Source organism: Eretmochelys imbricata, chromosome 16 (assembly GCF_965152235.1).
Source record: "Eretmochelys imbricata isolate rEreImb1 chromosome 16, rEreImb1.hap1, whole genome shotgun sequence".
NCBI lineage: Eukaryota > Metazoa > Chordata > Testudines > Cheloniidae > Eretmochelys > Eretmochelys imbricata.
Window position 1 is genome coordinate 21,489,476 of NC_135587.1, and position 17,675 is coordinate 21,507,150.

Consider the following 17,675-nt stretch of genomic DNA (forward strand, 5'->3'; position numbering starts at 1 on the left):
ATATTAGAAGTGCAGTGGATTGGAAGAATTCAATCCAAACATAATTGGTGAAAAATGGAAATGATATTTTATGGAGAGCTTTTCACAACTTTGACCAGCTATAGTTTAAAGATTTAATAGCTCGTATTTCTCTGTCCCCCATATAGCTGGAACTATAGTTAACATGCTCCAATTTGGAATGATCTCCCTGCCTAGCTCTGCTCCCATTAACAGGCAGCATAAGCCAACTGCTTTGTCGCTGTGGAAATGGCCATAGGTAGAAATTTTGGCTGCCTCCTGGACTACTGTACAGAGTTGCAGTAGGGGAGTTGAATCGGGCCTACCAATGGAATTTTGGCCAACCTCTTGTGCTAGAGGATTAAAAAATAAGCACAAAATACATCAGAGGACAGCGAGAGTAGGCAAAGTGATTCCAGAGGTTAGCAAGCAGATAGTATGAAGACAAGCCAAAAATGTGGAAGTGCTCAGCTCACAGGCAGATTTATTTATATAGGGAAACAGACCCAAAACACAAAGGCTACAATTCAACAAGATACACAAAACTGCCAATAGTCCCATCCATTTTCGTGTGCTCAACATACATAACTTTAAGCGTGCACTTAATCACACGGGACTACTCACATGTCTAACAACCTTGCTGAGTCAGGCCTTAGAATTTAACCGCCTGGTTCACTTCTTAGGCTGTTCAATTTTTGCAGCTCTCTCAGCTTAGATCATGAAGGCAAACCAGTCAATTTCACTTAGCTACCATCTGTTCCTAATCATGCTCCTTCCCAAGAACTCCTGCAGGAGAGCAGCATTGAAATGTTTGGGTTGTAAACACTGCAGAGGAGGTTCTCCCCTCCCTAACACAAACTGTTTCCACTGGAGTTTGATTTGCTTGTCTCATGGAAACATTTATCATCAGGCTGAAATTGTGAAAAGCTTGGTTCAAATTTGACCTGATTTTTCCCTTCCTCCTATAAGGTGATCATGGCACAGGTGATTGGACATTCAGTTGCGAGATAACCTCTGAAAGGGATTTATAGAGTCCAAGGTCAGGAGGGACCATTGGGATCATCTAGTCTGTCCTCCTGTATAACACAGGCCACAGAACATCCCCAAAATCATTCCTAGGGCAGATCTTGTAGCGAAAACATCCAGTCTTGATTTTAAACTTGTCAGTGAATTGTCAGAGAATCCACCACGATCATTGGTAAATTGTTCCAATGGTTAATTACTCACTGTTAAAAATGTACAACTTATTTCTGGTCTGAATTTGTGTAGCTTCTAGTTCCAGCTGTTGGATTTCTTTGCTAGACCAAAGAGCCCATTATCAAATATTTGTATTTATAGATTGCAGTCAAGTTACCCCTTAACCTTCTCTTTGCTAAACTAAATAGTTTGAGATCCTTGAGTTTATCACTATAAGGCACATTTTCTAATCCTTTAAACATTCTCGTGGCTCTTCTCTGAACCCTCTCCAATTTATTAACACCCTTCTTGAACTGTGGACACCAGAACTGGACACAATATGCCAGCTGTGGTTGCACCAGTGCAAATGTACGTGTGATCTTGGGCTGCTGAACCGCCCTGCAGGCTTTCTTATACGGAAAAAGAAAGCTCTTCCATAAGAATTACTCCAATTTTATCATAAAGGAAAAAAATACAGCGTGATAGTCGTCTCCAAGTTGCACTTACACACCTTTCAAGTTGCAAGTGCGTATCTTGGTAATAATTGGTTCGGACTGATTGCTGACGCTGGCAGAAAAAAGGGAAGCTGTCCTTGAATAAAGCAGCAGTAAGTGCCTCTGTCTAACTTCAAGTGATTAGAAAAATGAGACTTTGAGCCCAGCTTCTTAAATGATATCGAGTAGGAATTCTACAGGGTTTACTTAGATTATGCAGGTGTAGTGGTAAGTGATTTAATAAATAGCCTGAATGTACGCACACTCCGGTATGTTTTTTTAAATGCTATTGGAATAGAATGGAGGCTGTGAAGTTTAGCCAGATGAGGGCGTTTTTGAATGCAGGTTGCAAAGAGTGCATCAAGTTATAGCAAGATGGATAACACGAGGGTGCTGGATGAGTGGGGTTTGTTTAAATGAGGTCCAACTTTATCTAGCTTGCTTTCATGCTGGGCATACGTAGGCATTAGGTGCACTTGCATCATCTACATAAGCAAGTTCCCTCTACAGGTTCCATAGAACTGCATCTGACCTGCTCCGTATGCATCTGCATGGCACATACCACTGTGCACACCGTGAATGAGGTTCTGCACTAAGTCACCAACAAGCTTCTTTGCACACACTCTCCCAGGGAACGTCCCTGAAACTATTTAAAGTCAGGAGAGAGGCAGTCAAGATGGACACTACCACATGCTTTAGCGAAACAATATAGCTTCCAGTGAGTAATAATGTGACTTCACATTAACCTTATGTTCAAGAGAAATAAAACAAGATGGAAGCGATGCAGCAAATCATTTATTCACTGTGGCCGAAGTAGCATTTTGATGCCTCTAACCTATACAGCTGTAACACTTTCAAATTTGGAGGATAAGCTAAGGCTACCTCACGGTCATAGTTATATCCTGGAGAATCCCTTCTGGATTCCCGGCCACAGCTTTGGAATGGCCCAGGTGTTAGAGTGCCTTTAACCAACCAAATAAGCAGAATTAGTGTTTAGAACCTTAGTCTATACACCTGTATATAAAATTACCCTATATACAACTATATAAGGAGACACCCTGAAATCGCTGTTGAACGTGATGAGGAATCCAAGTAGAAGCTAAGGTACTGCTCATCTGTCTTTTCCCTGCTACTCTCTTCAATACATGCAAGATCTTGCTATGAATCAACAATTCTTTTCCCTGCAATGTCACTAAACACGTGAGATTCCACTGCTTTTTGGCTAAAGTACCTTGGAACATTTCACCAGCCCAGTATTGCCCGTCCAAGTATGCAAAAGTCATGAGTCAGGTCCCCAAAACCATGAGATCGTCTTAAAAAAAAAAAAAAGATTTAAAAAAAAAGTGATGGATTCTTTTTATTTACCTCCTGGTTTCTGTGCCTGTAGGACACATTTGCTTTACCTTTTCAAGCTTTTCTCCAGAACCAGGAGAGCTAGAAACATCCTTTTTAAAAAAAAAATGGAAGCGGAGAGTCTCATGCACTCCTCTCTTGAATCCAGGAGCTGGGTCTTTTTAAAAAAGCACCAACTATCATAAGACTTGTGCTAAAATCATGAGAACTGGCGACGCCACACGACGTCGGTGAAACTGACAGCAGAGCTCTTCATCACCTCCCGAAGTGGCAACAGCGTTCCCGTAGGAAGCCTGAATAAATTTGGGGCACTGACATTTGATTTCCCTCACCTCTGTGTACACATGCCATGATGCTTTTCAGGTCAAGAAACCCACACGCTTTCTGCGGCGTTGATAGAATCCCCTATAAAAAAGAGAGGTGTTGGCATTTTAAAAAAAACCCTGCATATGTAAAGCTAGTATTGGGCTTTGGGAACCTTTGGACCCAACATACAGCAGCCTGATCTATCCCCCTCAATGCAAACATCCCTGAAATTCTGGGGGGAAATGCAGCTCTGAAATCTATAAATCAGACCCATTTCTACTTATGATACACACGACCATCCATTTATGATACTCATTTCTGATAGTGACGCAGCTCAGAGTAAATATGTAACCTGTCTGAGCGGGCTTCACAAACTCATCTGAGAAGCTTTATACAGCCAAGAACCTATAATTAGTAAACATTACATCACCTATAGAGCAACAGCCAGGAGAGCTGTAATAAGGAAGTAGCGTGGAGATGGGAGTGCCTAGAGTAAGAACAAGCAACAGCATCAATATGCCACGGTTATGAGATTGTTCCTCCCTGACAAAGGGAAAGAATCACAACAGCAGTGCAGTGCTGAGAGAAGTGGACATGGAGGAACAGGTGCAGCGCAGCTAGAAGTCTGAAACGGGTGGATCAAGGTTTGAAAGCTTTTGTTCTATTTTATGTGTGCGCATTCTGTAGGTGCAGCCCCGAGAGAGGGAGGAAAAGGTGGGATTACACCCCCTCCCCATTTGTACCCTCCAGATTCCAGGCTGCTCCAGGGGCTGAAATAGCCCCAGGTAAGTTAGAGCAGCCCCCAGCTGCTCTAACTTATGGCAGTCAGCCCTCATCCAGTCCACCCCCTTTGAAGTTCCACCCCTTTTCTCTGCCCCTCATGTTGCAAGGGTTTATGCTAAAAGATTATCCAATAGCACAGAAGGGAGCAAAATCACTTTGAGCTCCTTAGGCTAGAGACATTTGTTTTTTGTGGATGCAGCACTGTTTCAGCCCTGGCTGAGCCCTCTCCCCTTTTGTGGCTGGTCACCAGCCTTTGGATCCTGCCTGCTCCCAAGCTCACTAGATCTGGGCAGCATCCAGACACGGTCTTTAATTCTGGTCTCTGAGGCACACTCCTGGGGTACACCCCTTCTTTGGGATGTGGGACCCTACAGTCCAGCTGCACTAAGCCTCAAGATCAGCACTGGACCCCATCCAGTCTCTCCAGTAGCTTATGCATGCTCCCTTAGAGCCACAAACACTCACATAATTCTTAGATGGTACAGGAGAGATACAGAGCTACACAAAACCAGCAAAGCCCTGTATGCTCTCCCTGAGTCTATGCTGACCCATTCCAGGAGTCCCTAGGCCCAGTCTGTGTGTAAGGCAAGTAGGCCCCTCTTCCCCTTGCAGTCCTTCCGGTTCCTGGTGATATTTGGCTCATGAGAGACAGGGTGGTGGTGGTGGTGGGGGGTGTCTGATGCAGATGCTCTTAATTTAAGTTTCAGTCCCCCCTGTCAGGCAACTCACTGGACAGCTTCAAAAGCCCTAGTCAGGTGGCTAAAGTCCCAGGGCCCAGGAGACAAACTGGAGAACCAGGTTCCTTTAGCCTGGCCCCGCTGTTCTCATAAAGGAGAGTCGTTCAAAGGTGATGCCCCTTGGATGTGTCTCTCATTCAGGGTTGGACACGTAGGCCCCCTAACACAAGAGGGCAAGCCAACATGAGGGTTACAGAGTGCAGGTGTGATCAAGGTCACCCCCAAAATAGAGACAGAGCTGGGTTTTCACAGAATCAGACTGGGGGTGCAGAGTAAACGCCAAACTATCATAAGCACATGGGAGGCATTAGTGCTCTAATAAAGGCCAGAAATCCAACCAGGAAGGCCTCTGAAAGGAGATCCAAGGAGGTGTCAGCGGGGTGAAGCAGCTAGGGGTCATGTACACACTCTGCCTTCCTCCTGAGTAGCCACCACCTGTCCCTATGGCTAAGTAACGCACATCATCGGTCAGAATATGTCATTTGGAGGGCATGGCCAGCCTTAAAGCATTGCAGAGATTGGGGGTAGCCACCCCACGATCCTCATGAAAAGTAGCCTTCAAAATGCTGCTAGATTACATATCACATAACACTGACCGAGACCCCGATCCAGCCATCCATCCCTGTTCAGCACAGCAGTGACAAGCAAGTGTTTCAATCCCATTGACATTGGTAGGACTTAAGCAGGTGCTTCAGAGTAGGGTCTGAAGTCAATGATGATTTTTATGCAGATTTAGTGATGTGGTTTTGGCTGAATGGAGCTATTGTACCAGCAGCTGCAGATGCCTTAGGACATCCTGCTCCAGATCTCACAGCTTGTGGAGCTGGGACAGGCTGGTGGCTAGTGCATAGCACAGAATAGGCAGAGCAGTAACCCTTTCCTCTTGGTGTGGATCCCTGGGACAGCAGTGGGGTTTGGTGGGTTCCTTGCTGGCTCTCTGCACCTTGCCATGGGCTGCTGTGTGGTTGTGATCCTGGATGTGCAGTTGTTGAAGGAGTACACCTGAAAGTGCAGGTCTCAATACAGCTCTCTCAATACCACTCTCTCTGGCTAGTGCCCCATTGGCTATTTCTGTTCAAGCACTGGATGCTTTCTCTAATGCATTCCTTATTGAAGGAGTACAGGTGGTTCCTATTCATTCTTCAGAATTAGTTCATGGCTAAAAATTCAGATGCGGTCTCTATTTTCCCATCTTTCATAGGCAGAGACCCCAGATGCATAGATCCGGAGGGGAGATACAGGGATCACCTTGAAAACATACAGCAAACATCTCTGAGGCTGGCTCACAAACTGAAGGTACAGTGTGTACCCTAATCAAAATTAAACGTGGATTCAGTTCTCCCTGGAAAGAGATGCTGGATATTCCTGTACATGCCTTAAAGCAGGTTACCTTCAGATGGCATTGTTAGTTCTACGATCACTGTGTTGCCACCTCAGGTCAACTCCCAATGACACCTACACCCACCGTTAACTGCTAAGCCCAATTCCCCACTGGCAGACCCAATTCTAGCACCAACAGGCAAGACTGGATTGCCCCGGGAGACACAGCGTCCTCAGCTGCAAGTGGCAGTACCCGAACCTGCTACAGCCGACGTCAATGGGAGTGTTGGTAGTGACTTCAAAAGATCACTCCATCTCTGTATTTTCCTCTGCCTGCAAAGTTGCACTTTGGCCCCAGCTGCTGCTGTGTGGGAGGTGAGGGTCACTAGCAGGTCTGAAACACCAAAAGGGCAGAATGAAGCCATGGCGTGAAGGCCACAGTGGTGGTGGGGATCGGTGGACATCATGGGTACTTTTTCTGTTACCCAGAATTTGTACCGATGGTGAAAGAGTCCTTGATGCTATTTCTCCAGAATTAATTAGACTTCAACCATAGGAGACACGTTCTGCCGGGGCAACCATACCGAAGCCAGTAGGGTTACATGGCTGCTCATGAGAGTGGAGCTTGGCGTTGTGTGTTGAATTTGGCAAGTTACTTCCCACAGTTTTAAAAACGGTTATTACGCACAATCATTTGAAGAAAAACCCACAACACATGTTTGGACCTTGAAACTGAACTCCGCTTCCTTATATGAATTATTCATCCTTTCATCCCCCCAGCCACATTTATTATCACAGGGTTTCTAGTAGAAGCTCAGTTTGCCTGCAGTAGCAAGAGTGCAAGGACAAGTTTTTCAGCTCTCGGCATTGTTAAGGTCCTTTTAAGGAGCTCACAGTGAGGTTTTAAATTCATGGTAATGAGCTAAGAAGTCCCACAATTTTCTCCCAAATCCAGGCCGATCAGCTCCAACAGGAAGGGCGGCTGGCTATCCTGGGTGCGAAAGCAAAGCTAGAAGCTCAAGAGAACCAGAGAGCTTTGGATGAGTTGCTCAAGCATCAGTTAGCGGTAAATCTGTGTGGCCCCAGCAGCAGGAAAATGGCACCATTCCAGACTCAGCACCATCATCTTTGGAGTCATTGAGACCTGGGGCCAGCCCCTACCTGCCTCTCTCACCTGAATGAACAAAGAATGCAGACTGTGGGTATATTTCCCAAAGTACTAGAGCCCAGATCCTCAGAGGTACTTTGGGAAATACCTTTGATGATCTGGGCTCATGTCTTTTAGGTGCCTGAATCCCATAGACAGTTGGTGGGACTCAGGCGCCTTGGAAATTTTTACCCCAGGCATCTTTCTCTAGGACCTTTCACGGTAGTGTCTGAGCACTTTTCTCCTGAAGGGTTGTAAACTATTCTTTCATGCTTCTATTTAGCGCCCCATAGGCCTCCTGTCTGACCAGAACCAAGGAGTCTCCTATTAAAAAAAGAAAAGGAATATGTGGGGAGGTTGGTGCACAGCTTGTTTTTCTGTCTTTAGGTCCCCAGGTCCTTAATTCAGGCAAAATCCCACTGGCGTCAATGGGCATTTGCCAGAGTAAGGGATCCCAGGATTTGGTCCCATGTTCATGAATACAATGCCTTGGACTCAGACCCGATGTGCAGACCTAGGGCATTGCCGCATTATTAAGAATGCCATACTTTGTATGATGCTTTGACCACTACTTCTGTCCTTTTCTACTAGCAGCACTGGTAAAAGATAAACATCTCATTGGCTTTTTAAAAAGAAACACCAGGAGGTAACCACAGTATTATGGGACATGCTCATTGTCAACAGAGCAGCTTCTGTGTGAACTATCATGGGACATCTCCATATGCCTACATAATCACTTCACTGCTAGCCTCTAACTCAGTGGTTTACAACCTTTCCAGATGACTGTACCCCTTTCAGGATTCTGATTTGTCTTGCATACCCAAAAGTTTCACCTCACTTAAAAATGACTTGCTTACAAAATCAGACATAAAAATACAAAAGTGTCACAGCACACTGTTCCTGACATATTGCTGACTTTCTCATTTGTGTCATAATTATAAAAGAAATCAACTGGAATATAAATATTGTACTTATATTTCCGTATATTGTATATAGAGCAGTATAAACAAGTCACTGTCTGTATGAAATTTTAGTTTGTACTGACTTCGCTAGTGCTTTTTATGTAGCCTGTTGTAAAATGAGGCAAATCTCTAGATAAGTTCATGTACCCCCTGAAAGACCTCTGAATGTCCCCAGGGGTACACATACCCCCCTGGTTGAGAACCACTGATCTAACTCATTAGTCAATACAACCCTTTAGGGGTCATTGGAATATGAAAAGCACGGTATAAACCCAGATTCTAGCCCATGAGAATTACAGAAAGGGCTGAAAGGTGACACCTTTTGTAAAGATCACTCATTGTCATTGGGGATTCATTCGGTTTTTACAGGGGCTGAATGGCTCCCAAGCCAGCTGTACTGTGAAGGCAAGACTTAAGCATGCTAAGACAGACCGGAGAGAATACCAATTTGAAGGTGATCCTGACAGAGATGATACAGCTGAGGACAGGTACAGTCAGCAACATACAATGGGATGCTTGACTGCTTTACTCTATGGTTTGTTCAAGTTCAATGACTCAGGGCTTTGGAGTGTTTGAACTCTACATCGGCGAACTGTGCATCAGTAACATGTTTCTGCTGTGGATGTTCTTCAATTTAACAAAGGGAATAGCTCACATGGCAGCTGCCCTCTACATGGGATTAGTGTCCTAACCCTTTTGATGTTTCAGTTCTCCATTATAAACTATACGTCCTCCGATTGCAAGTTTTCTCTGGCCTGATTTTTGCCCAGATCCTGAAGGGAAACATCTCTGCCATGGGCAGCGAGTATCATAGGCTCGGGGAGGCTGAGCCTCCCCAAACAGCCCAGCATGGCCCTGCCCGGCGCTCCAGGGGTGGGGGCCACTCTGCCCGCCCAGGGCTCTGGGCCCACAGGCAGCCACTGGCCATGGTGGGGTGCTCTGGGCTCTGGCAGTAGAGGTGGGGGGCCGAAGAAGCCTCGGGCAGAAGGGGAGGGGCCAGGAGCTAGCCCCCCACAACGGCCGGGCCGGTTCACCTACCGCCCATGATCTTTGCTGTATTTTCTGTGGCAGGAAAAATTGCGTTTAACTATAGCTCAAAGATCTCATTTATTATTTTGGTGAACAGGAACATCCTTTCCTCAATTCCTTTGATTTACAGTCAGGTATCTTGGATAAACCATATATGGCTACCTGCTGAAGAGAAGGAGTATCCATTTTGACCAGCATTGTCAAGGAGCATTTTTCTAAGTGCACATTTTAATACTCATTTAAAGTACTTGAGAACTGGTTCCAAGCTCACACTGAGCTAAGTACCAGAAAAGAAGTTTTCATATATATAGATGATCCACTATAGAATAAATATTACTAACACGCTGTTATGAAAGGTACTTGAGATCAACTGAGGAAGAGTGCTCTCTAAGAGCTAGGTATTATTATTGTTCCTGGCAGCTAATACACCAAAATATCATGTAAGAATGTGTTTCTCCCCCCCGCGGTAGCTTTAGAGCACAGTCTCCAAAACAATCTGCACTGAAAACTGAAATCAACTGCAATGTGATGGATGCCATAAAAGCCACAGAGAGAAAATCCACTGGGGAAATGAACCTGGATTCCTCAACCCAGCAACAAGGTGACCATCCAGTTAGGTGATTTAGTGGCATTTGGGGGCAAATCTACAGATGCCCTACAGTGGCACCAGAAGTGGAGCAGTATTTTGGGGTTGGGCAGGGATTTCATCAAATTTCTTACTGCGCCTTTGAAAATTTTGCCCCAGATGATTTAACTCACCATATATATGAATAGTCAGAACAGTATCTTTATATCCTCTAATCACTCTACAGACATTAACCCTCAGAACACCCTGGGAGTTAAGTCAGCTGGTGTCATTAACCTTATTTATAGAACAGCAGGGAAATCAGAGAAAAAAAGATTAAGTGACTTTCCTAAGGTCACAGGAGGAGTCAATGTCAAAGCAGTGATTACAACACATGAATGTGTGGCAGGCTTCTGACCCCGTGCTCAGATTGTCTAGTATTCTGGAATGGAAGCTAACTAGCCTAGAATGCAGTATGAACTGATCTGTTTGGAAGCATATTAGAAAGGTAAATTGTTTAGCTATAATCTATATTTTTTACAACCACGCTATAAAGTTTCGAAATGGGATACATCACTTTTCTCCCCTCCCTCCCCAATATGAAGAAATATTTTACTTACAGTGACTTTAATGTTCTCTTTCTTTAGGATCCCTGTTTGCAAAGCATGGTGACTCTTTGCACATACATCAGTCCTTGAATCCTTTGCCTCCTTCAGTAAATCAGCCCAACAACAAGACACTCACAGCAGATGATTCAGGAGACAGCAGTGTACACATGGATTCCACAAGCGAGGTACTTGGGCTCCAGAATTCCTCTCCTGCTAGTCGTTGCACAAGGCGTCACCCACGTGGCTTTTAATTGCAATGCCACACTTGTGGGACATCCAACAGCTTCCCCCTAATAAATCCAGCCCTCTGCTTCTGCCTTCAGTGGAGTGAAATCAGTCAGTTCTATGGAGGGTCCAGCACCTTTTGCCGTTTTAGTTTGACAATGGCCGAGCAGTACTTGAGGGAAGAAGAACTACGAGCCCGGCACCAGACTGCCCTCCTTCGACTCAGAGAAAAAGCCCTTCAGGAGAAAACTAAGGCAGAGCTGGCCTGGCTGGAGCATCAGAAACGGTGAGCCCATTTTACATACCCTTTCCTTATTTCAGTACATGGTAAACACACTGTCTGACTGCAACAGACCAGTCAGAACAAAGCAGCTTGGCTCTGCCCACTAAGGGGAGCTTATACCCTCTTCATGGTGGGCTACCTTGTAAAAGCAGAGACGTAAACATCCTGCCCCTTTACAGGGCAAATTAAGGTACAACCAAGCTTCCCCACAGCCAGAAGGGACAAGACCCAGCTTGTTTCAACCACATCCAAAGCCTGGCTTTACTCCAGCTAAGCTCTTCTTATTTGCAGCTTGGCTCCCCACAGCAAATGCCTCCTGTAGTGGGCTGGAGCTGGAGGTAATTAATAAATTCCCCACAGCTGACCCAGCCTTGCAGGGAAGGTAGATGCAATTCTTCTTCTAACCAGAGTGACCATTAACCCCTTTCCTGCCAGCCTCCAGTCAGGCATACATAAGATGAAAGCCACACCATGAGCCTGAACTGGAACCCCTCACCATCTCCTGGATTTTGGGTTAGCTTCCCTGTGAGTTAGGGAAGTACAATTATCCCCATTTCACAGATGGGGAACTGAGGCAGAGAGAGAGACATGCAAGGTCACCCAGGGTGGCTGTGGTAGAACAAAGAATTGAACCCCAGTTGTCTGAAGGCCAAACTAACGCCCTAACCATTGCACCAGCTTTCATCTACGATATGGAGCATGCCAAAAAGCAAAATATATTATTACTAAGGGCTGGGCTTGAGGGAAGGGCTCTCTCAGGGACTTATGAAGGACTAAGCTTTGCTTGCTGAAGTGGCTGCTCTGAGTCCAAGCTGGTAATCACTGGGAGTTGTTACCATCTGGGGGCTGTTTGGTGGCCTGAGTGAAATAAGTTTGCTGGGTGTCACTCCACAGAGTCTGCATCACAATACATAGATATTAAGGGCCAGATGTCCAAAAGAGTCCAGGCCCCATTTAGGCATCTGAAATGAAGTGATCAAATTTTCAAACCAGTTAATCATCCAGCAGTTCCTACTGCTCTCCGGGGGGAAGGCAGAATCTCCATTGCTGTCAATGAGAGCTGCAGTATGCTGGGCGCATCTGGAAACCTGGCCATCTTGCAGAGAGGCACAAGGTGAAATGGGCTGTGAATACTGAAGTATCTTCTCATTCTCCAGATGGGGTTGAGCTCCGGGCAGGGCAGCGTGGTAAGCCTTGCACTGATGTACCTGTTCTGGGGATAAAGACATCACTCCAGGCCCCAGCCCTGTCATGGGGACACCTGTCATGGGCATTGCATTCACACATGTCCTTCTGGTAGTGATTTTGGTCTCCACCTTGCTTTCAGCTGTCTGGATAATCTGCGAGACAGAGAGGAAGTGTCTGCCGTAGCTGAGAAGCAGCACAAAATCCTAACCAGGCTGAAGCAAGAGCAGGTAATGTTATTGCAGTTACACAATCCAGCTTTCTTCTTGAAAAACAAGGGGAAGATTTAACACTCAGCGCTGATGAGAATCTCACGAACAGTAGTAAAGGAGTACATAGTGTTGTTGCACAGACTTCATAATATACTTCACTGATGTTAATTTTTGTACCTCAAATACGTTATTTTATGCCATGGACTGTACTCTATATGTTGTAAAGAAGCAGGAAACACCATTTCTCTCTGCAACTCCAGTGTTACTGCAGTTATCTACTCTTAGTGTATACACCCAGATTATATGAGGTGTTTAGGATTCCATTGCTGAGATACAGGAAATTAGCCAACAGCTAGTGGTGGTCTTGTGGCTAAAACACAGCAATGGGAGTCAGATCTAGATTCTGTTCCTGACTCTGCTGTAGATTCCTCTGTGACTTGGGACAAGTCCCATGCAATCAGATTTTTCAGAAGTGGCCTGTCATTTTGGGGGCCTGCCCAGCCTTATATGCCTTGAAGGAGTCTGATTTGCAGAGCAGCTGAACACCCACAGCTCTAATGGCTTCATTTGGAGTTGTGGGAGCCGAGCCCACCTGAAAACTAGGCCCGGGTTGTCTCAAGTTGGGCAAGCAACAACCAAGTTATCCAGAATTAGTGATCACCTTTGAAAAGTTGACCCAATGGCCTGACTTTCAGAGGTGCTTGTTTCATGAGCAATACGTGTTGCAGTGAGCAGATAGAGTCGTAGGACAGAGATCTTTACTGAGCATGCACAGAAGCACCTGGAGAGAGGCCTGTGTATCTAATAGCAACCTGGCCCAGCATGCTCACTTGAGCCCCTGGTGTCTCACCAAATAGGTCCCTCATAAAACCTGACCCTCTTTCTTCAGTCCCTGTTATACTACAGTGTTGAGCACTGGTGCTCTCTCTGATTGAAATGGGATCTACAGGTACTCAGCACCTTGGAAAATCAGGCCCAAGTGGGCAGTGGGAGCCAGCGTCAAAGCTTGAGATTCAAGTGTGGAGTTTCTGGCTCCCATGTGCCACTAGACCATGCCTCACTCTCACCTCTCCCAGCCCCCCAGTTTTCTCTGTGAATGCTTTCATCAACATTCAGGACAGTTTGCCACTTTCTGATAACTCTGTGAAACATTTCCTTTACCTGTTTGCCAGTAATCTCCCGTATCTGGGCACAAGTCAGCAAGCACTGCTCAAAGCAAAGACTGAAAAAATTGTACACCAAAATGCACATAAAAATAGCGATGCATATTGAATACCCAAAATGCACTTTAATTGCAATATTTCCACCTGTTACTAATAATAATAAACTGACCTGTAGGCCATTTTCATGTGTATTTGTATTTTAACTGTAATTTACGCTCCCCCCTCTTCGCTGTCTGTTCTGTGCAGGCGGAAATCCAGCACCTGCGAAATATCTACAGGGCAGCTCACCAGGAGAGAAAGCTGCTATTAAAACAGCAGAGAGAAATCTTACTGATGCAGGAGTCAACAGCACAACTCCAGTGGGAGCTGCATGGGTTGGCACAAGGGCCACAGGTTAATAGAACCCTTAAAAGGCTACAGTAACATTTGGCACTGGCAGATTTGGGGGCGTTACAAGTAGAGGAAAGTCATGGGTTTGGTATCTTATTAACTGCAGTAACGAAGCTAAAGCAACGATAAATGTTGCTATGGTATTGACTCCTATAGGAAAAGAGGAATGATATTTTACTTTCCCATTAAAAAAATTACTTGCCTCAACAAGCTGGTGAATACAGTTTTGCAGAGTTGGTATCAGCTGCGCTGGAGGCCTGGCATGGGTAAATTTCACTCCACCCTAGCGGCCTTTGAGCATCAGCATATAAATGCTCTGCCCCACAGAAAAGGGATGCACATATGATGTGACAGAATTGAGAGAGGAAAGGCACATGGGATTAATCTTCTAGCCCTTTGCTTCAAAAATATCAGTGCAAATGAATGTGACGCCTCACCATAATCTGGGCGAGGGGTCTTTATATTGATTCTACACTGCCAGTCAATCTGGCAGAATCTGGCATTGGTAATACCAGCTTTGCTCAAAAGAGGTACATATCCAAGATAGCAGATCAGTTGCCCACGCTCCACTCCCAAAGAGCCACAATACAGAGGATGCACACCCCTTTCAGTGGGCTCCTGAAATCTTTCCTCCTCTATACAGCAGGACTGCAGGGGTTCCGCAGTAAAAAGGGCCCTCCACACCTCCAGAAAAGGGCTCAGGATTCAGGATTTCCTTGCATCAGAACCAATCTAGTGTAACACCACTATCTTCAGCCAATGCAGATTTATACTGGTGTATCAGTATAGCCCATTACATATATTTTAAGGGTAGCATTTTCAAAAGCATTCAGTGAGGGCTTTGGCCGAACCTTGCTCCCATTAAAGTCAATGGGAGTTTACTGGTTATTCTTTCAGCCTGTTAAGAGTCAGGGACTAGAGGTTGCAGTAGTCCCTTGGAATGGAAAATGACTGAAATCAGAACCGACACTCATTGAAGAAACCCAGGTAAACTCTTATGCATTGCCCTGTTCCTTTTAGTTTACAAACTGCTCAGCAGACCTTGAAGAAGCAATAAACCAGAAGAAGACTGGGACAATTTCCAGTCCAGCAATATCGTCCGTGCCAGCAGAAGCTACAGCATACTCACAAAGGCCTGTTCTGTCAAGGAATGGAAACTGGTGTGCCCAGTTAAATAATACACAAAGCAGGAAATATCAGAGGTCGGTAATAGCTTTTAAATTCTTTTTTACAGTTATGGTTACTGATAAAACCAGCTGGGGAAAGGATGTGTGTTGCTATACCCCAGCTAACTGACCACTCATTAAAGTCAGGCATTGAGACTCACTAACATAGCTAATTAAGCGTCCAGCACTCCTGAGAGATATGTAAGGGACTTGTCATGGTTACACAGAACATGTGGGACACACTGCTACAGCTGCTGAGCAGCGTACAGCAATAACACACAATAGGTTAGGACAGAAAGGGAGCCTGTGCCCAGTTGATACAGCAGTGGGAGTTTCTGTAGGCAGAATGCAGTTATGTGAGTTGGAATTTGGAGATGAAGAAAGGGCTATATGATCTCTAATGACGAGCTATAGTGGAACCACGCTACTATAACTCATCTGAAAGATATCCCCTCCAGAAACAGTGGTGCACGCTCCTTTGCTGGCACGTGGGTCCAACAGGCAGGTGTCTGAACTGTCTTCATGGTCTCCCATCTAAGTACCTGCCACTCCCATTGACTCCAAATGGAGCAGTGGGTGCTCAGCACTTCTGAAAATAACATCTAAAAAACACTCCTGGGATTTCATACATACCCACTGAACAGCAGCCTTCCAAAGCAGGCTGATATATATATATATATATATATATCTTATATGTGTAATATAGGGAAATATAAATTACACCTCTCTCTATATAAAGGAGACTCACTCATTATAACTAAGAGCCAGTCTAGCAGGCTGGTGAGTTAGCACTGGGCATTTACTTAGCTTCCCAGAGGGAAAGGCTTTCAAATAAATCTCTGCATGAAAGTGATCTATAATTCATGTTGTTATTGATTACAAGTCACAGGAATCGTTAGGAAGGTTTCTTGGCTGGACTTTCACTTCTTATTACTGACAAGTTTGCTCATAGTGGAAAAGTAAATATTAGCCCAAGTCCATAGCAGACAGGGCCTAGTACCCAAACTGTGGCTGCGTACCCAGCCTGTACCCAGATGTACCCAAAGTGTGGCTGCGTTGTTGTATACTGATCTGGTTCACGTGTAAGAATACAGAACGGTAAGCATGCTATCTGTTCACCAGTGCAGGTGCATTAATATTTTATACCGATCAGGATAATAATTAAAAGCAATTGGCATTCTCTGTTACTGTCTTAGAGCTGTTGTGGGGGTAGGCAGTAGAGCAACACTTACAAAATTAAGGCAAAATTGAAATAATGTTTCAAACTGCCCAGACGTAACAAGTAAACGCTGATATTCCGACAGCAGTGCTGCTGTTCGGTTGTGTGAGTGGATCAGGCTGGTATCCAGGTGCTGCATTCCAGAGCCTGTAAAGAGCCGCCTGTGATATCTGACTGCATAACTTTCTGCTTCCAGGCTGCTTCAAAACTCCTTGCAACGTTGGCTCATTTGGAAAGAGGCTAAAACCATCTCTCGAGCCTCACCCAAACAGGAAATGTTGCAACAGTGGTGCCCCAGTTTAATAGGAAAACGTTAACAGCAGAGGAAATCCTATATTGTTTTTTCAGCATTCTCCTACAGGACTTGGGGCCTGATCCATAGCTCATTGAGGTCAATGGAAAATTTCCTGTTGCCTTAAGCGGGCTTTGGAACAGATACTATACGTATTTTTATGCAGAGCAGGACTAGATATTGCTGTAAATTTAAGCAAATCTATACCACTTCCTCATGATTATTGCTTTTTCTCCATTTTTCATCCTAAAGAATTATACTTATTAAGTTTTATTCTGTATAGTGGCTTTAATCTGAATGTTTTACACTGTTTATAATAATTATAAAAGGAAACAAAAATAATAAAAACAATTATATAATCATGTTATATTGTCAAATAACAGTTTTCAGCTAAGGAGTCAAATACATCTTCTGAAATGTATTTCCAATTGTAATTTTAAGGATTGGTGATATTAGATGCTTTATATGACCACCTAAAACCATTTTGTTCAAATTAAAAAAAAGAAAATAAAAAATATATATTTCACGGCTATCCAATAGCTGATTAATTCCTAGATGCGAAGATAGTTAGTTTTAGCCCAATGGATAACATATGAAAAGTGTTTCAGTGTTTTTATAGTAAATGGCTAGTATGCACCACTGCCCTCTGCTGGGTGGAATCAAATTGCTCAACTATGTGTCATGGAGCCTGTACCGCTAACAGTTAATGAGGAATCTCCTTTAATTCAAATGGTAGAGCTCTATGCCTCTGGAGTAGGTGGATATGAGTTCTATTTCCTAGTCCCTTTTAAGTTCAAAGCCATTTCAGTGACCAACATGTGAAGTTCAAATAGCCACAGATTTGTTATGTTAGATTTTTTCATATAAAATAACTGTTGAAATCTAGCAAATCATTGCTGACTTGAGTGGGAGCAGCATGTGGGCATCAAAGGCTAGAATTTGGTCCTATACTTTGTTTTCCTTGATGCTGCTGATTTATTTATTTTTTTAGTCTTCCACTGTGTATGGGTGAGAGAGTGGGAATTTCAGCTATGCAAAACCCAGCAATAGATGAGATGACGGC

The 17,675-nt window shown here is 44.5% G+C and overlaps 1 protein-coding gene across 1 annotated transcript in view; it reads left to right on the top strand.

The window, feature by feature from the left end:
- CCDC187 (coiled-coil domain containing 187) overlaps positions 1-17,675 on the top strand; it is a 68,879-nt gene that overhangs the window by 35,294 nt on the left and 15,910 nt on the right. The window contains exons 14-22 of the mRNA XM_077836208.1: positions 6,048-6,142; positions 7,122-7,232; positions 8,645-8,763; positions 9,775-9,905; positions 10,517-10,662; positions 10,801-10,988; positions 12,313-12,400; positions 13,792-13,938; positions 14,956-15,137. Of these exons, the coding sequence (XP_077692334.1) occupies positions 6,048-6,142; positions 7,122-7,232; positions 8,645-8,763; positions 9,775-9,905; positions 10,517-10,662; positions 10,801-10,988; positions 12,313-12,400; positions 13,792-13,938; positions 14,956-15,137 (1,207 nt within the window). The remainder of the gene's footprint in view (positions 1-6,047; positions 6,143-7,121; positions 7,233-8,644; positions 8,764-9,774; positions 9,906-10,516; positions 10,663-10,800; positions 10,989-12,312; positions 12,401-13,791; positions 13,939-14,955; positions 15,138-17,675) is intronic.